The 16,788-nt window shown below is 48.1% G+C and overlaps 2 protein-coding genes across 2 annotated transcripts; both read right to left on the reverse strand.

The window, feature by feature from the left end:
- Positions 1 to 1,517: 1,517 nt before the first annotated feature.
- On the reverse strand, positions 1,518 to 3,161 carry ier3ip1 (immediate early response 3 interacting protein 1). The gene is made up of 3 exons (XM_084460037.1): positions 3,058 to 3,161; positions 2,377 to 2,478; positions 1,518 to 1,637 (listed from the first exon to the last, which is right to left on the reverse strand). Exons 1-3 carry the CDS (start codon positions 3,146 to 3,148, stop codon positions 1,582 to 1,584), a joined length of 249 nt encoding a protein of 82 aa, XP_084316163.1. The 5' UTR covers positions 3,149 to 3,161; the 3' UTR covers positions 1,518 to 1,581.
- A 2,632-nt stretch (positions 3,162 to 5,793) lies between these two features.
- skor2 (SKI family transcriptional corepressor 2) lies at positions 5,794 to 15,018 on the reverse strand (the record flags this gene model as incomplete). The annotated part of the gene is made up of 7 exons (XM_084460147.1): positions 5,794 to 5,853; positions 8,612 to 8,679; positions 10,021 to 10,119; positions 10,407 to 10,472; positions 12,171 to 12,248; positions 12,450 to 12,492; positions 13,120 to 15,018. The coding sequence occupies 7 exons, from the start codon at positions 15,016 to 15,018 to the stop codon at positions 5,794 to 5,796; spliced, it is 2,313 nt and encodes a 770-aa protein (XP_084316273.1).
- Between the last annotated feature and the right edge of the window lie 1,770 nt (positions 15,019 to 16,788).

The raw sequence follows: 16,788 nt of genomic DNA on the forward strand, positions 1-16,788 counted from the left end.
TATAACAATACAAAAAGATAAGGAATGTGTGGTATGTGTATGTACAGAATGACAAATGGCGAGTCAGGGCCGGCTCTAGGCTTTGTGGGGCACTAGAGGTTAGCCTTTTTGACCCTTGTGGAGAGGGACAAACTGTCAGAAGGTACAAACAGTCCTAGTTCAGTCAGACGGTGTTTGGTTCATAGGTCAGTCAGAGATGCTGGTCTGGGTTCATAGGTCAGTCAGAGACACTGGTCTGGGTTCATAGGTCAGTCAGAGACACTGGTCTGGGTTCATAGGTCAGGCACAGACACTGGTCTGGGTTCATAGTTCAGTCAGAGACACTGGTCTGGGTTCATAGGTCAGTCAGAGATGCTGGTCTGGGTTCATAGTTCAGTCAGAGACACTGGTCTGGGTTCATAGGTCAGTCAGAGACACTGGTCTGGGTTCATAGGTCAGTCAGAGACACTGGTCTGGGTTCATAGGTCAGGCACAGACACTGGTCTGGGTTCATAGTTCAGTCAGAGACACTGGTCTGGGTTCATAGGTCAGGCACAGACACTGGTCTGGGTTCAAAGGTCAGTCAGAGATGCTGGTCTGGGTTCATAGGTCAGTCAGAGATGCTGGTCTGGGTTCATAGGTCAGTCAGAGATGCTGGTCTGGGTTCATAGGTCAGTCAGAGATGCTGGTCTGGGTTCATAGGTCAGTCAGAGATGCTGGTCTGGGTTCATAGGTCAGTCAGAGATGCTGGTCTGGGTTCATAGGTCAGTCAGATGCTGGTCTGGGTTCATAGGTCAGTCAGAGATGCTGGTCTGGGTTCATAGGTCAGTCAGAGATGCTGGTTTGGGTTCATAGGTCAGTCAGAGACGCTGGTCTGGGTTCATAGGTCAGTCAGAGATGCTGGTCTGGGTTCATAGGTCAGTCAGATGCTGGTCTGGGTTCATAGGTCAGTCAGAGACGCTGGTCTGGGTTCATAGGTCAGTCAGAGATGCTGGTCTGGGTTCATAGGTCAGTCAGATGCTGGTCTGGGTTCATAGGTCAGTCAGAGATGCTGGTCTGGGTTCATAGGTCAGTCAGAGATGCTGGTCTGGGTACATAGGTCAGTCAGAGATGCTGGTCTGGGTTCATAGGTCAGTCAGAGAAGCTGGTCTGGGTTCATAGGTCAGTCAGAGATGCTGGTCTGGGTTCATAGGTCAGTCAGAGATGCTGGTCTGGGTTCATAGTTCAGTCAGAGATGCTGGTCTGGGTTCATAGGTCAGTCAGAGATGCTGGTCTGGGTTCATAGGTCAGTCAGAGATGCTGGTCTGGGTTCATAGGTCAGTCAGAGATGTTGGTCTGGGTTCATAGGTCAGTCAGAGATGCTGGTCTGGGTTCATAGGTCAGTCAGAGATGTTGGTCTGGGTTCATAGGTCAGTCAGAGATGCTGGTCTGGGTTCATAGGTCAGTCAGAAATGCTGGTCTGGGTTCATAGGTCAGTCAGAGATGCTGGTCTGGGTTCATAGGTCAGTCAGAAATGCTGGTCTGGGTTCATAGGTCAGTCAGAGATGCTGGTCTGGGTTCAGAGGTCAGTCAGAGACGCTGGTCTGGTTCAGTCAGCAGCCATCAGCCAAACAGCAGCAGCAGGACGATGCAGACAGAGTTCACCAAGATCAGAGGCACTGGAGATCAGAGAGAGAACATAGAACACTGGGGATCAGAGAGAGAACATAGAACACTGGGGATCACAGAGAGAACATAGAACACTGGGGATCAGAGAGAGAACATAGAACACTGGGAATCACAGAGAGAACATAGAACACTGGGGATCAGAGAGAGAACATAGAACACTGGGGATCACAGAGAGAACATAGAACACTGGGGATCACAGAGAGAACATAGAACACTGGGAATCACTGACAGAACATAGAACACTGAGAATCAGAGAGAGAACATAGAACACTGGGAATCAGGGAGAGAACATAGAACACTGGGAATCACAGAGAGAACATAGAACACTGGGGATCAGAGAGAGAACATAGAACACTGGGAATCAGAGAGAGAACATAGAACACAGGGAATCACAGAGAGAACATAGAACACTGGGGATCAGAGAGAGAACATAGAACACTGGGGATCAGAGAGAGAACATAGAACACAGGGAATCACTGAGAGAACATAGAACACTGGGAATCACAGAGAGAACATAGAACACTGGGAATCACTGGGAGAACATAGAACACTGGGAATCACTGAGAGAACATAGAACACTGGGGATCAGAGAGAGAACATAGAACACAGGGAATCACTGGGAGAACCCTGCAGCTTACCTGGTACGTATAGATGTACCTAAAGTGGCCACTGAGTATAGCCTATATCTATATAGCCTATATCTATATATATAACATGTCTATCACATACCTCTCATGACGGTTCTGACGGAGCGGATCAGGGTCAGTAGTTGGGCGTTGATGGACGGGTCATCGCCGAACCCTCCGGTACCGTGATCCGCCCCCCAGCCGACTGAGAGAGAGGGAGTGTATTAGTGTTGCTAGGACTTACACACAGTTTACACACTTAGCATGGACGCTTTAATCAAATAAAATGCATTTCAGGATTCAGTAAAGACCCCTGGTCTTCACACAAAACAGAAAAGAGAGAAATTCAGAGAGAAATTCATATAGAGAGAGAGATTCACCAAGGTAAGGCAAGGCAAGGTTATTTATATAGCACATTTCAGCCACAGGGCAATTCAAGGTGCTTTACATGAGACATTAAAAGCATTAAAACAAAAAAGCAAGTCATTATAGACATGTAAAACAAAAGGCAGGACAAATTAAAAGCATTAAAACAAAAAGCAAGTCATTATAGACATGTAAAACAAAAAGCAGGACAAATAGAATACAGGGATAAAAGTGACAGTGCAGTATACTGATAAACATAACTCTTAGAAAGCAGTGGCAAAAAAGAAAAGTCTTCAGGCTTGTTTTAAAAGAACCAAGAGTTGCAGCAGACCTGCAGTTTTCTGGAAGTTTGTTCCAGATGTGTGGGGTCAGTCATGTAAATATGATTAAATATGTAAATATGATTAGTGTCACTTACTTTTGCTGAGAAACCTTTCTTCGTGCAGGACTGCTACAGCGTTGACACAGAGGATGGCTGTCTGGAGGAGGGCGTACAGAGTAAACGCCATGCTGGCAACTTCACTACAGAGACTGAATCCTGCTGACGAATAACTTCTTCTGCTTCTTCTTTTAGCTTTATTTGGAAGTTGAGAAACAACTTTTGGGTGCATTAGTGCCCCCACTGGTCTGGAGTGTGGATTAAAAAGCTAACCCCTCACACACCATGCTCACTCAGTCATACCAAACACACAAAAACAACTAAAATGAAACACAAAAAAACACAAGTAAAGAAAGAACTCAAACTATTTGACTCAGATACTACAAATAAACTGATCTTTAATCTGTATTAATCTCGTTGACGTTAAATACTCCAGGAGTTTCCAACACACATCCCCTGAATATTTATTCATTCTGATATCTCGCTCCCCAGCCTTACATCAGCTTCAAGAAGTACTACAACAATCCTCCCTCCTAAGCACTTATTGTATTTTAGATTGCTATTCTTGCACATTGCCTGTGTTAGTTGTTAGTCGCTTTGGATAAAACTGTTAAAAAGTCTGCTAAATGACTAATGCAATGTCATGTACATAGGGCGTTCTGTAAGACTTCCCTCTCTGAAACTTCTGGCAATACAATAAAACATGGTCTACTGTTTCATTCCTCACCAAAATATTCACACCTTCCATTCGTACTGTATGCTTGCTTACCAAAAAGAGTGCAGTATGACCATTCATCACCTCAACCTTGCTCTAACCTTCTCCTCTGTCCTATTGAGACCTCCATACTCTACACTCCCATCGTATGGATTTTATTTTTTGAATGACATCTTTCTCTTAGTGACAACAATTATGTGTGGCACGTGTAAAATGTCACCTTCTTCGGTGAGATGACAGCACTCGTTTCAGAGGTCAGAGCAGGTGCGAGACAACGTGATTGACGGCACCTACTTTGTTTATTGATCAGATGATCATTATCAAAACATATCGCTATGCCCCCTGACTGTCATACAGAAGATATGTGATGTATGCACGTCTATAATTTCTGTGGATTTAGTATTAGACTATAGTTCATGTATGAGCTGAACTCCGCCCAGTCTGCAGAAAGAATGCATATGGTTTCATTATTGTATAGACTTTTTATTTATCCACATAAATAGTAGAGAAACTACAAGAACATATTTAAATACATTTGCATTAACCATTTTTAAATAATAATAACATTATTGATTTTGTGTTTAATGTCGATTTATATCCTCCAAACCAAGAGGTATGAGTGCTTTAGCTTGATCTCTGACATTTAAGTTCAATGCAGCCATCTTTTTTTTTTACATTCAGTACATACTGTATGATCAGGATCTGGACCAGGATTAGAACCAGAACCAGAACCAGGACCAGGACTAGGACCAGGACTAGAGGGGCAGCCCTGGTGCCGTCAGAATGAGACAAACAAACACAGAAGGGTCACTGTACAGAAACATCATCTTCATCATCATCATGTAGAGATGTTGGACATTGGTAGCTAGGGAGGTGTGTGTCCATGTTGGACGTTGGTAGCTAGGGAGGTGGGTGTCCATGTTGGACATTGGTAGCTAGGGAGGTGTGTGTCCATGTTGGACATTGGTAGCTAGGGAGGTGTGTGTCCATGTTGGACATTGGTAGCTAGGGAGGTGTGTGTCCATGTTAGACGTTGGTAGCTAGGGAGGTGTGTGTCCATGTTGGACGTTGGTAGCTAGGGAGGTGTGTGTCCATGTTGGACGTTGGTAGCTAGGGAGGTGTGTGTCCATGTTGGACGTTGGTAGCAAGGGAGGTGTGTGTCCATGTTGGACGTTGGTAGCAAGGGAGGTGTGTGTCCATGTTGGACGTTGGTAGCTAGGGAGGTGTGTGTCCATGTTGGACATTGGTAGCTAGGGAGGTGTGTGTCCATGTTGGACGTTGGTAGCCAGGGAGGTGTGTGTCCATGTTGGACATTGGTAGCTAGGGAGGTGTGTGTCCATGTTGGACATTGGTAGCTAGGGAGGTGTGTGTCCATGTTGGACATTGGTAGCTAGGGAGGTGTGTGTCCATGTTGGACGTTGGTAGCTAGGGAGGTGTGTGTCCATGTTGGACATTGGTAGCTAGGGAGGTGTGTGTCCATGTTGGACGTTGGTAGCTAGGGAGGTGTGTGTCCTTTTTAGACGTTGGTAGCCAGGGAGGCCATGTTGGTAAGGTGGGCTCATTTGAGGACGGAGAATGTCCGTGTTGGTCCAGAGGGCTCATGTACAGTGGGGACACATTGTCTTTGCCTGTCCCAGCGGGAGCAGCTGGCTCAGGCTGTGTCCTCTCCGTCTCTCCGCCTGTCTTCCTTTGGGGGACGAGGTCACGTTTGTTGTTGTAGAAGTGTGAAAAAGTGTCAGCTTGTCAGAGCAGAGCTGTGTGTCCTTCTCGGGCTCCGCCAATCAGAGGGTCTCTCCTCCCTGTCTCTGTCTCTCCTAACGTTGGGAGGAACTCCGCTGGTTCTCAGCTTGGCTCTGAGGAACCTGCAAACCGACACGGGGAGCAGAAGCCTCTTAGAGCTACATCTTCCCGACCATATGTACTAAGTCTACCTGATCTGTACTTAAAACCACAGTGTGCCTGACTATACCAGTACGTACTTAGTCTACCTACTATACTGTACTCAGGTAGTATGAGCAGATCATTCAGGAGAAACATCAACACAGGGCTCTTCTCACCACTTAGCTCTTGTTGAGATGAGCCCCAATCTTTTCTTTTCTGATCATATTTGCATACGGGATCTGAGGAAACAGAGGGAGAGATGCATTAGTTTCCTGATAATAATACTGCAGTAGCTCTGGAGTATAATACTAATAATACTGCAGTAGTTCTGGAGTATAATACTAATAATACTGCAGTAGTTCTGGAGTATAATACTAATAGTACTGCAGTAGTTCTGTAGTATAATACTAATAGTACTGCAGTAGTTCTGGAGTATAATACTAATAGTACTGCAGTAGTTCTGGAGTATAATACTAATAATACTGCAGTAGTTCTGGAGTATAATACTAATAGTACTGCAGTAGTTCTGTAGTATAATAATAATAATACTGCAGTAGTTCTGTAGTATAATACTAATAATACTGCAGTAGTTCTGTAGTATAATACTAATAATACTACAGTAGTTCTGTAGTATAATACTAATAATACTGCAGTAGTTCTGGAGTATAATACTAATAATACTGCAGTAGTTCTGTAGTATAATACTAATAGTACTGCAGTAGTTCTGGAGTATAATACTAATAATACTGCAGTAGTTCTGTAGTATAATACTAATAGTACTGCAGTAGTTCTGGAGTATAATACTAATAATACTGCAGTAGTTCTGGAGTATAATACTAATAATACTGCAGTAGTTCTGTAGAATAATACTAATAGTACTGCAGTAGTTCTGGAGTATAATACTAATAATACTGCAGTAGTTCTGGAGTATAATACTAATAATACTGCAGTAGTTCTGTAGTATAATACTAATAATACTGCAGTAGTTCTATAGTATAATACTAATAATACTGCAGTAGTTCTGGAGTATAATACTAATAATACTGCAGTAGTTCTGTAGTATAATACTAATAATACTGCAGTAGTTCTGTGGTATAATACTAATAATACTGCAGTAGTTCTGTAGTATAATACTAATAATACTGCAGTAGTTCTGTAGTATAATACTAATAATACTGCAGTAGTTCTGTGGTATAATACTAATAATACTGCAGTAGTTCTGTAGTATAATACTAATAGTACTGCAGTAGTTCTGTAGTATAATACTAATAATACTGCAGTAGTTCTGTAGAATAATACTAATAATACTGCAGTAGTTCTGTAGTATTATACTAATAATACTGCAGTAGTTCTGTGGTATAATACTTATAATACTGCAGTAGTTCTGTAGTATAATACTAATAATACTGCAGTAGTTCTGTAGTAAAATACTAATAATACTACAGTAGTTCTGTAGTATAATACTAATAATACTACAGTAGTTCTGTAGTATAATACTAATAGTACTGCAGTAGTTCTGTAGTATAATACTAATAATACTGCAGTAGTTCTGTAGAATAATACTAATAATACTGCAGTAGTTCTGTAGAATAATACTAATAATACTGCAGTAGTTCTGCAGTATAATACTAATAATACTGCAGTAGTTCTGTAGTATAATACTAATAGTACTGCAGTAGTTCTGCAGTATAATACTAATAGTACTGCAGTAGTTCTGTAGAATAATACTAATAATACTGCAGTAGTTCTGTAGAATAATACTAATAATACTGCAGTAGTTCTGGAGTATAATACTAATAATACTGCAGTAGTTCTGGAGTATAATACTAATAGTACTGCAGTAGTTGTGTAGTTGCTGATGTGAAGTCAGGAGGATAATGACAGTGCGTCTCTTAGTGTGTCTTCGCTCTTCAGATACATCCATCTGCTCTAGACACCAGTTCTCCGTCATGTCTGTGTGTGTGTGTGTGTGCGTGTGTGTGTGTCTGTGTGTGTGTGTGTGTCTGTGTGTGTGTGTGTGTGTGTGTGTGTGTGTGTGTGTGTGTGTGTAAGACAAACACAGCCTGTCTGTCTCCGCGGTGCTATCTAACAGATGCACATGTGATAGATGACATCATGACGAGCACGGTGAAACTACTCAGCCAGTCTGACTATCTAACAGACACAGACTAACGGAGATACAGACTAACAGAGATACAGACTAACAGAGATACAGACTAAGAGATACAGACTAACGGAGAGACAGTCTAACAGAGATACAGACTAACAGAGATACAGACTAACAGAGATACAGACTAACAGAGATACAGACTAACAGAGATACAGACTAACGGAGATACAGACTAACAGAGATACAGACTAACAGAGATACAGACTAACAGAGATACAGACTAACAGAGATACAGACTAACAGATATACAGACTAACGGAGATACAGACTAACAGAGATACAGACTAACAGAGATACAGACTAACAGAGATACAGACTAACAGAGATACATCCTGTCTAACATAGATACAGTCTAACAGAGATACAGACTAACAGAGATACAGACTAACAGAGATACAGACTAACAGAGATACAGACTAAGAGATACAGACTAACAGAGATACAGACTAACAGAGATACAGACTAACAGAGATACAGACTAACAGAGATACAGTCTAACAGAGATACAGACTAACAGAGATACAGACTAACAGAGACACAGACTAACAGAGATACAGACTAACAGAGATACAGACTAACAGAGATACAGACTAACAGAGATACAGTCTAACAGAGATACAGTCTAACAGAGACACAGACTAACAGAGATACAGTCTAACAGAGATACAGACTAACAGAGATACAGACTAACAGAGATACAGTCTAACAGAGATACAGACTAACAGAGATACAGACTAACAGAGATACAGACTAACGGAGATACAGACTAACAGCGATACATCCTGTCTAACGGAGAGAGATTTCGTCGGTTGCTTTAGTGATCTCACCATCTGTAGCTGCTGCACCATCTCTTCCCTGTAGGCCAGCTCTCTCTTCATCTGCTCCTGGAAGTTATCTGCACAGGAGAGAGAAGCACACCTTAATGATGGGAACGCACTCGATCCCACAAGGCAATATAACCGAGGAGCCGTGGAGAGAGAGGGATGAGGAGAGAACGAAGGAGGGAGGTAGAGAAGGAGAGAGGGGTGGAGGAAGGAAGGAAGAAAAAAGGTGGAGGGGTGTGGGGGGTAGGTATAAAGTGAGGGATGGAGGATGAGGAGAGGGAGATAGGAAGGAGGGAGGGGTGGAGGAGGGAGGTAGAGAAGGAGAGAGGGGTGGAGGAGGGAGGTAGAGAAGGAGGGAGGGGTGGAGGAGGGAGGTAGAGGAGGAGGGAGGGGTGGAGGAGGGAGGTAGAGGAGGAGGGAGGGGTGGAGGAGGGAGGTAGAGGAGGAGGGAGGGGTGGAGGAGGGAGGTAGAGAAGGAGGGAGGGGTGGAGGAGGGAGGTAGAGAAGGAGGGAGGGGTGGAGGAGGGAGGTAGAGAAGGAGGGAGGGGTGGAGGAGGGAGGTAGAGAAGGAGGGAGGGGCGGAGGAGGGAGGTAGAGAAGGAGAGAGGGATGAGAAGAGAATGAAGGAGGGAAGTAGAGAAGGAGAGAGGGGGTGGAGGAAGGAAGGAAGAAATAAGAAGGAGGAGGGGAAGGGGGTAGGTATTAAGTGAGGGATGGAGGATGAGGAGCGGGAGATAGGAAGGAGGGAGGTAGAGAAGGAGAGAGGGATGAGAAATGAATGAAGGAGGGAGGTAGAGAAGGAGGGAGGGGTGGAGGAGGGAGGTAGAGAAGGAGAGAGGGGGTGGAGGAAGGAAGGAAGAAAAATTAAGGAGGGGTGGAGGGGGTAGGTATAAAGTGAGGGATGGAGGATGAGGAGAGGGAGATGGGAAGGAGGGAGGGGTGGAGGAGGGAGGTAGGAAGGAGGGAGGGGTGGAGGAGGGAGGTAGAGAAGGAGGGAGGGGTGGAGGAGGGAGGTAGGAAGGAGGGAGGGGTGGATGAGGGAGGTAGAGAAGGAGGGAGGGGTGGAGGAGGGAGGTAGAGAAGGAGGGAGGGGTGGAGGAGGGAGGTAGAGAAGGAGGGAGGGGTGGAGGAGGGAGGTAGAGGAGGAGGGAGGGGTGGAGGAGGGAGGGGTGGAGGAGGGAGGTAGAGACCGAGGGAGGGGTGGAGGAGGGAGGTAGAGAAGGAGGGAGGGGTGGAGGAGGGAGGTAGAGAAGGAGAGAGGGGTGGAGGAGGGAGGTAGAGAAGGAGGGAGGGGTGGAGGAGGGAGGTAGAGAAGGAGGGAGGGGTGGAGGAGGGAGGTAGGGAGGGGTGGAGGATGGAGGATGGGAAGGAGGGAGGGGTGGAGGAGGGAGGTAGAGAACGGGTTTACGTACGGAACACGGGGAACGGAGAGTTTCCCTTCAGAGCGTGGAACTCCTGTTCTAGTCGTCTCCGCAGGTCGATCTGCTCCAGCAGAACCTTCTGTAGCTCCTCTGGAGAACCCAAAACAGAGGAACACACATTGGAACCGGGCGGGATTAGAACCAGGCGGAATTAGAACCAGGCGGGATTTAGAACATGGAACGTAGGAGAGTCTTGAATGATCAATCAACAACAGGGTGGACACTGAATGTGTGTGTGTGTGTGTGTGTGTGTGTGTGTGTGTGTGTGTGTGTGTGTGTGTGTGTGTGTGTGTGTGTGTGTGCGTGCGTGCGTGCGTGCGTGCGTGCGTGCGTGCGTGCGTGCGTGCGTGCGTGCGTGTGTGTGTGCGGGTGCTTACCTTTCTCCATGCTCTCAACATCCTTCTTCAGCGACACGGGGGATGTTGTGTCTTGTGTTTGATCACCTGACAGGAAATGAATACGTCTTGATTATGATTCATTTAAGTAGCCTAAAATCCCATTCATCAGTAGCACAGCTAGTCAACCCATCCTCAAACACGATGCAGTGAATCTTCATAGACCGCAGCCTGCCTGCAGTTACCTCCTCCTCCACTAGGTGTCAGTCTAAACACACGTTTCCAAGCCTTCTCTCTCATTCCCAGGGAACGAGTCGTGCTCCACTCAACAATCACCACGATTAAGAAATAACAATACTTTTGATTGAAACTGAGAACTATAATTGTACTACTCAAGATGTAAAACCTGAATTTTAGGCAACGCAAAACTGCGGCTAACAAATAGGATAAATAACTGCGGCCTGCATCTGAGATTGGTATTGTCATCATCATATATTTGAGTGCTGCCGATGTTGTTGTTTACGCTGTTAGGGGTGATTGTAGAGCCTCGGTCTCCAGGCAGGCTAAACCACACTAACATCTTGCTCTAACATCCCACTGACTGCGCAAGGTCAACAGCTTCCCCATCGCACACCGCTGTGAATCTAAAAACCCTCAAAATGTAGATGTGTGTGTGTGTGTATGTGTGTGTGTGTGTGTGTTTGTGTGCGTGTGTGTGTGTGCACGCAAGCTGTGTACGAGTTGTGACAATGAGGCAAATCGAATGCCTTAAATGAAGCGATCTGGCACATTTTGTGTGTGTATAATCTTCTCTCTCTCTCTCTCTCTCTCTCTCTTTCTCCTCCCTCCTTAAGCCTGCCTGCGCTGGGCTCATTAGAGAGAAGCCGGCCGCCCTCCTCCTCTCCTCCTCCTCTCCTCTCCTCTCTCTGTCTCATTTGACAAGCACATTTGCAGACAGCGCCCGAGGATAACAACCTCGTTTGACAGTCAATTAACCGTGAATAGTCAAAGCCGAGGCAGTTTGCATTACATAAATGGAAAATTAGATTATTTTTCTCCCGAGAAACAGAAGTCCTTTTAAGACGGGGCCGCCCCGGTCCCCGGAATCAGTGCCCCTAATCACGTTCCCGCCCGTCCCCTCGGAGACGCGCGGCAATCAGGCAAAGGTGGTTTCGTTTAATTTGTTTCGTGGTAATTTTTTGAAATACATTAGACGTTATGCGAGGAGATCATTATGGGATAGATAATATAAATGTTGGCGTAGATGTCATAAAACACTTTTAATGTCTCCCTGACAGATATAAAAAGGCAATAAGGCGCCGATCTCTGGGATGGAGGGGTTGGCGGAGGAGAAGGCAATTATGTCCCGGCGATATTGTTACGACGGCGGCTGTGGAGCTGATAGTGTGTTGAACTGTGATGGCTCCCACTAGAATACAGCCAGGCTGGGACGGCGAGCACCGGGAAGCTGCTCCATTTCTGTGGCGGTTCTGTTGTGTCTCTGTCATCTGTTCGTGGCGGTGTGGCGGCCGGCGCTCTGGGACGACCGGCTCGGTCCTGCCGGGGGTCGGATCAGGTCGTGATGGCGGGTTTTGGACCTGGAGTCTTCTTCCTCAAGTGGTGTGGGTGGGTGTGTGTATGCGCGCGTGTGTGTGTGTGTGTCTGTGTGTGTGTGTGTGTCTGTGGGTGCATCCGTGCGTGCGTGTGTGTGTGTGTATGCGTGTATGTGTGCGTGTGAGTGTGCGTGTGCGTGCGCATCTGTGTATGTGTGCGTGCGTGTGTGTGTGTGTGTGTGTGTGTGTGTACCTGAAGTCTCCCTCCAGTATTCCGGTCTCACGGTGTCGGTTTCTGTCACGAAGAAGCCGCTCTGCTCTTTGTTGTCATCTAGACACACGGACGGAGGGAGGAGAGGGACACACAGCACAGGGACCATTAGTCCAGCTGCTCAACTGAACACTAGGAGGACTCAGCTGTGTGGAGAACAGAGAACATCGACTCGGTGGGGCGAAGGGGGCCGAGGAGCACAGCGGGGGATGCTGGGATACATTACTGTCACACAGCCAGGTGGAAACACAGTCGACTCACCTGAGTGGACGGAGGCGTCCTTGACGTACGCGGGCAGGCCCTCCTGAGAGGGGACAGGACAGGGGAGGTTAGAGACGCGCTGGCCCTTAGGGGCCCCCGGGGGCCACAGAGAGACACGGTACCGCGGGAGCACGACGACAACAGCAACGGCCCCCACACAGGCTGCTCACACACACTGTTACCTGTTACTATGCAGAAACCCAGCCTGTTGGACAACGACAGTACTGTACATCATAATTCTCTCTCTCTCTCTCGCTCTCTCTCTCTCTCTCCCTCTCTCTCGCTCTCTCTCGCTCTCTCTTTCTCTCTCTCTCTCTCTCTCTCCCTCCCTCTCTCCCTCCCTCTCTCTCTCTCCCTCTCTCTCTCGCTCTCTCTCTCTCCCTCTCTCTCTCTCCCTCTCTCTACGCCCTCTGGCGGCGCCGGGCTAATGTGGCCTCGATAGGTGAAAGATTAAACACGCTAACAGGCAGATGTGACAAGCGGAGAACAAAACAGCCTTGTCTACATTAAACAATCCCTGCCCGGGTCTATTAGCGCAGATCACAGCGCTGTGAATATCTCATATCCACGGGGAGCTCCGGCTATCAATCTGGTTATGCAGATCAGACCAGGCAGGCCTGCTGAGGCATTTAAATAATAATTAGTTAAAGTGGCCTGAGGGGATATTTACGTTTTTGTAGGCGACCTCCTCCGGTATGTGTGGGGGTGGGCTGGGGGTGGGGAGGCTGGGGGTCGGCGTTGTCGGGCGTGGGGGGTCGTCGTCCGCGTGGACGGGGCCCGGGGGGGTGGCGGAGGGGGGGTAGAGCCCCCTGTCCTCCCCGCCCTCGGACAGGCCTCTCGGGTGCAGGCCGCTGCAGGTCGGCGGCGCGGGCGGCGCTCTGCCGAAGCCCCGCCCCTCCTCCTCCTCCACCTCCTCCTCTTCCTCCTCGTCCTGCTTGGTCTCCACGTCCACCTCCCCCTCCTCCTCGCTGTCGCCCCCGTCTCCCTCGCCCTCCCCCCCGCTCTCGCTGCCGTAGCTGCAGCTGGTCGTCGGCGACAGACGCCGCTCCGACGCCAGCTCCTCCTCCGCCGCCGCCGCCGCGTTGCCGTGGAGCTTGGCGATGCTCTCCGCGTCCTTGACGACGGGCCGGAAGGCGGAGTGGTAGCTGCTCTTCCTGGCCTGCAGGGACGGGGCGTGGTCCAGCAGCTTCAGCCAGCCCTCCGAGGTCACGGGCCGCAGGTCGGGGGTCGCCGCCGGGCACTCGGGGTCGAACAGGCCGGGCCTGGCGGCGGCGGCCATGCTGGCGCCCGCCCCCGCCGCGGGTTCGGCCGGGTCGGACAGGTCCAGGAAGGCCTGTCGGAGGGAGGGGCTCTCGGTCAGGGAGGTCAGCGCGCCGGGCTGGGGCTGGAGGTAGGTGGGCACCGGGATGCCCGCGCCGGCCCTGGGGGGCCAGAACATGCAGAAGGGGGGGTAGAAGGCGTCCTTGCGTCCCGGCCACAGCAAACCGGACAGCCCCGTCGGCTTCTGACCGCTAGTAGCCTCGCCATCCTCCTTCTTCTGAGGGCAGAGGCCGAAGGATGGGAAAGAGTAGGGGTTGGGGAACAGGGAGGCGGGCGGGAACTTGTGCAGCACGCCGAAACCTTTGCTGGGCACGGGAATCAGCGGGTAGCTTCGCGGCGCCTTACGGGGGGAGAGTCCGTTCCCGTCCAGGTCGTCGTCGTCCTCGAACCTGCCCCGCTTCTGCCCGCCCAGCTCCGGCGGCGCCATCATGTGAGGCAGGACGCCGCCCACGCCCTTCAGCCCGCCCCCCCCGCCGCAGTGCGAGGGCAGCGCGCGCTTCCTGCTGCCGCCGTTGAACATGGCCTTGACGTCCTCCCAGGCGAACGCCAGGTCGTCGGGCGGCGTCTTGTCCGTCAGCTTGAGGTGGCGGCGCCAGGAGTTGAAGTTGGCGGCGTCGGGCTGCGTGTACTTGGCCTCCGGCGTGCGGTGGGAGTGGAAGATGAACTTGTTGGGGGAGAAGTACATGTTGCAGTACGAGCATTTGATGCACTTAGCCCGCGAGCTGTTGTAGCGCGCCGGGATAAAGTTTCCCCGGCATCCCCACGCGCACTCGTGCGACACGTCGAAGGCGAAGTTGTCGGGCAGCTTTGGCGGCGCGTTCTCCCCCAGGAAGGACTTGCAGAGCCGCTCGGCCTCGCGCTTGGTGATCATACCGCAGCGGCGCGAGCTGATGGGCATGGCGCCCGCCCGACGCAGGATCTCCAGCTGGACCGGCGTGCACTGGACGCACGTGATGCCTAGGGCCACGCGGCGGTTGTGGATCTCGTTGTAGCTGTAGTTCTTGAGCAGCGTGTTGGAGATCTGCGCCAGGCACAGGCGCTCTTGGTGGTCGATGACCAGGGAGACGATGGGAACGCCGTACAGAACCACCTGACCCACCTGGTTGGGTTTGAGGGAGAGTGAGGGCGGGGGGTGGTGGTGGACGGGGTGGGGGGCGGCGCGAGGGGGGGTCAGGGGGTCCGTCTGGAAGGGGCCGGGAGGGGTCGTCATGGCGATGTCGTTGGGTCCAGGGAGGAGGGGTGTGGCCATGCCGCGGGGGTACAGGCACCTCTCTAGGGGAACACAGAGCAGACAGACGAGTAAAGGGACAGTTCACCCAACTGAACAGCTGTTGAATGATATTGAAAGTATATCTTTTTTTAAACTGAGCCAAAATGATCTTCATAAGACAAATAAAACCATAATAACAGGATGACTCACAAGCTTTCCATTTGTTTATGTTTTATATTGTTGGTTTTCTCATTTTTCATATTTCATACATTTTTTGAGGAGCTTTATTATTATTTTTGAGAATGCAGCTTGTCTCTAATACAAAGCAGCTATTTTACAAACTACAAGTCTTAGAAGAGACGGTTAGAAAGTGACGGGATGAGACGGACGTCCTGGTGAGATAGACTACCGGGCGGTCCTTTTCAAATTAGATAGTTATATTCAATGTTGTTTCAATCAATCAACGACGATGATGAACTGATGAAAATGCATTTGCCTTTACTGAAAATCGTATTAAATCTATTTTACAAATCTGTGAATGTGAATGTAAATGTAGGCTACTGTGTATCAGGCTTATTGTAGACAACTATGTCCGTTTTATTGAGTGACCCCGGTTTGTGGCTGAAAGGCCTGTTTACCAGATGACCAGGGAAGGAAAACCCAGCTTGAAATAACTGGACAAGCGAGATGTGATATTACCAGAAGTTAAAAGAACATTTAACAATCATTAGTCTTATTTGATCCTGTTTCCACTGAGGGAAACCGGGACACTACCGGAATGCGTTATTTCAACTGAACCTAAATAGCCCACTGTTACACTGCACAATAACAGAAATAATAGCTTAACAGTAATAATACGAATTATTATTATTATTATTAGCCTATTATTATTATTATTTTATTATTATTATTATTATTAGACCTATTAGCTATAAACGTAGGCTACAAATAGCCCATGCCTAACAATAATAACAACAATAATAAAGAAAATCAAGCATTAGTTAATAATAATAGCCTAATAATAATAACATTAACAATAATAGGCTAATAATAAAAGCCTAATAATAGGCTTAATAATAATAATAATACAGACGCGAGGTAGATTTAGTTATCACAAAAGTAACACCATAGTGTGCCACGTGTTAGTCTACTGTATCTGTATCTGTATCTTACCTTCTCTAAAGCTCGAGAGAAATCCCAATGTTACAAAATCAAAAACATGCCTGTCCTCCCGTCACAATCAGCTGCGCACAAACCAATGCAACTACAAAAAATCGCTCATTAATTACTGTAAATTAAAAAATGTACTGTAAAAAGAAGAAGCTCGTGTGTTCAGAGGATGTAATCGCGAGCTGAGTTGTGAGTAACTGAGTTGCGCGCGCACGCTCTATTCCCTTTAAACGCGTCGCACGCGCCCGGCCGCAGGTGTTCCTTGATTGGCGCGCGCTCTGATCTCCTCTCCTGCTCCGCGAGCAGCCAATGACGTCACACACACACACACACACACACACACACACACACACACACACACACACACACACACACCTGGGGTTAGTTTACACACAACATGGGGATGAATAGCCTAAACATTAGGCACTATCTACAAATACTATTTCTGTAATGAGTAGCCCAAACTGTGTAGTCCGTATATATATTCTGAAAAATAACAGTACAGAATCTTTTTTGTAGCCATAAAAAATGAATTGTCTCTGTCTCAAATTAGTTTTGAGATTGACATCAATAAAATGTCTTATTCTCTACATCGTTAGGTTGTAGGATTTCCCTCTAAAGACAGATATCCCCTCTCTC

The sequence above is a fragment of the Borostomias antarcticus genome (genome assembly GCF_949987555.1).
Source record: "Borostomias antarcticus genome assembly, chromosome: 30".
NCBI classification, from domain to species: Eukaryota; Metazoa; Chordata; class Actinopteri; order Stomiiformes; family Stomiidae; genus Borostomias; species Borostomias antarcticus.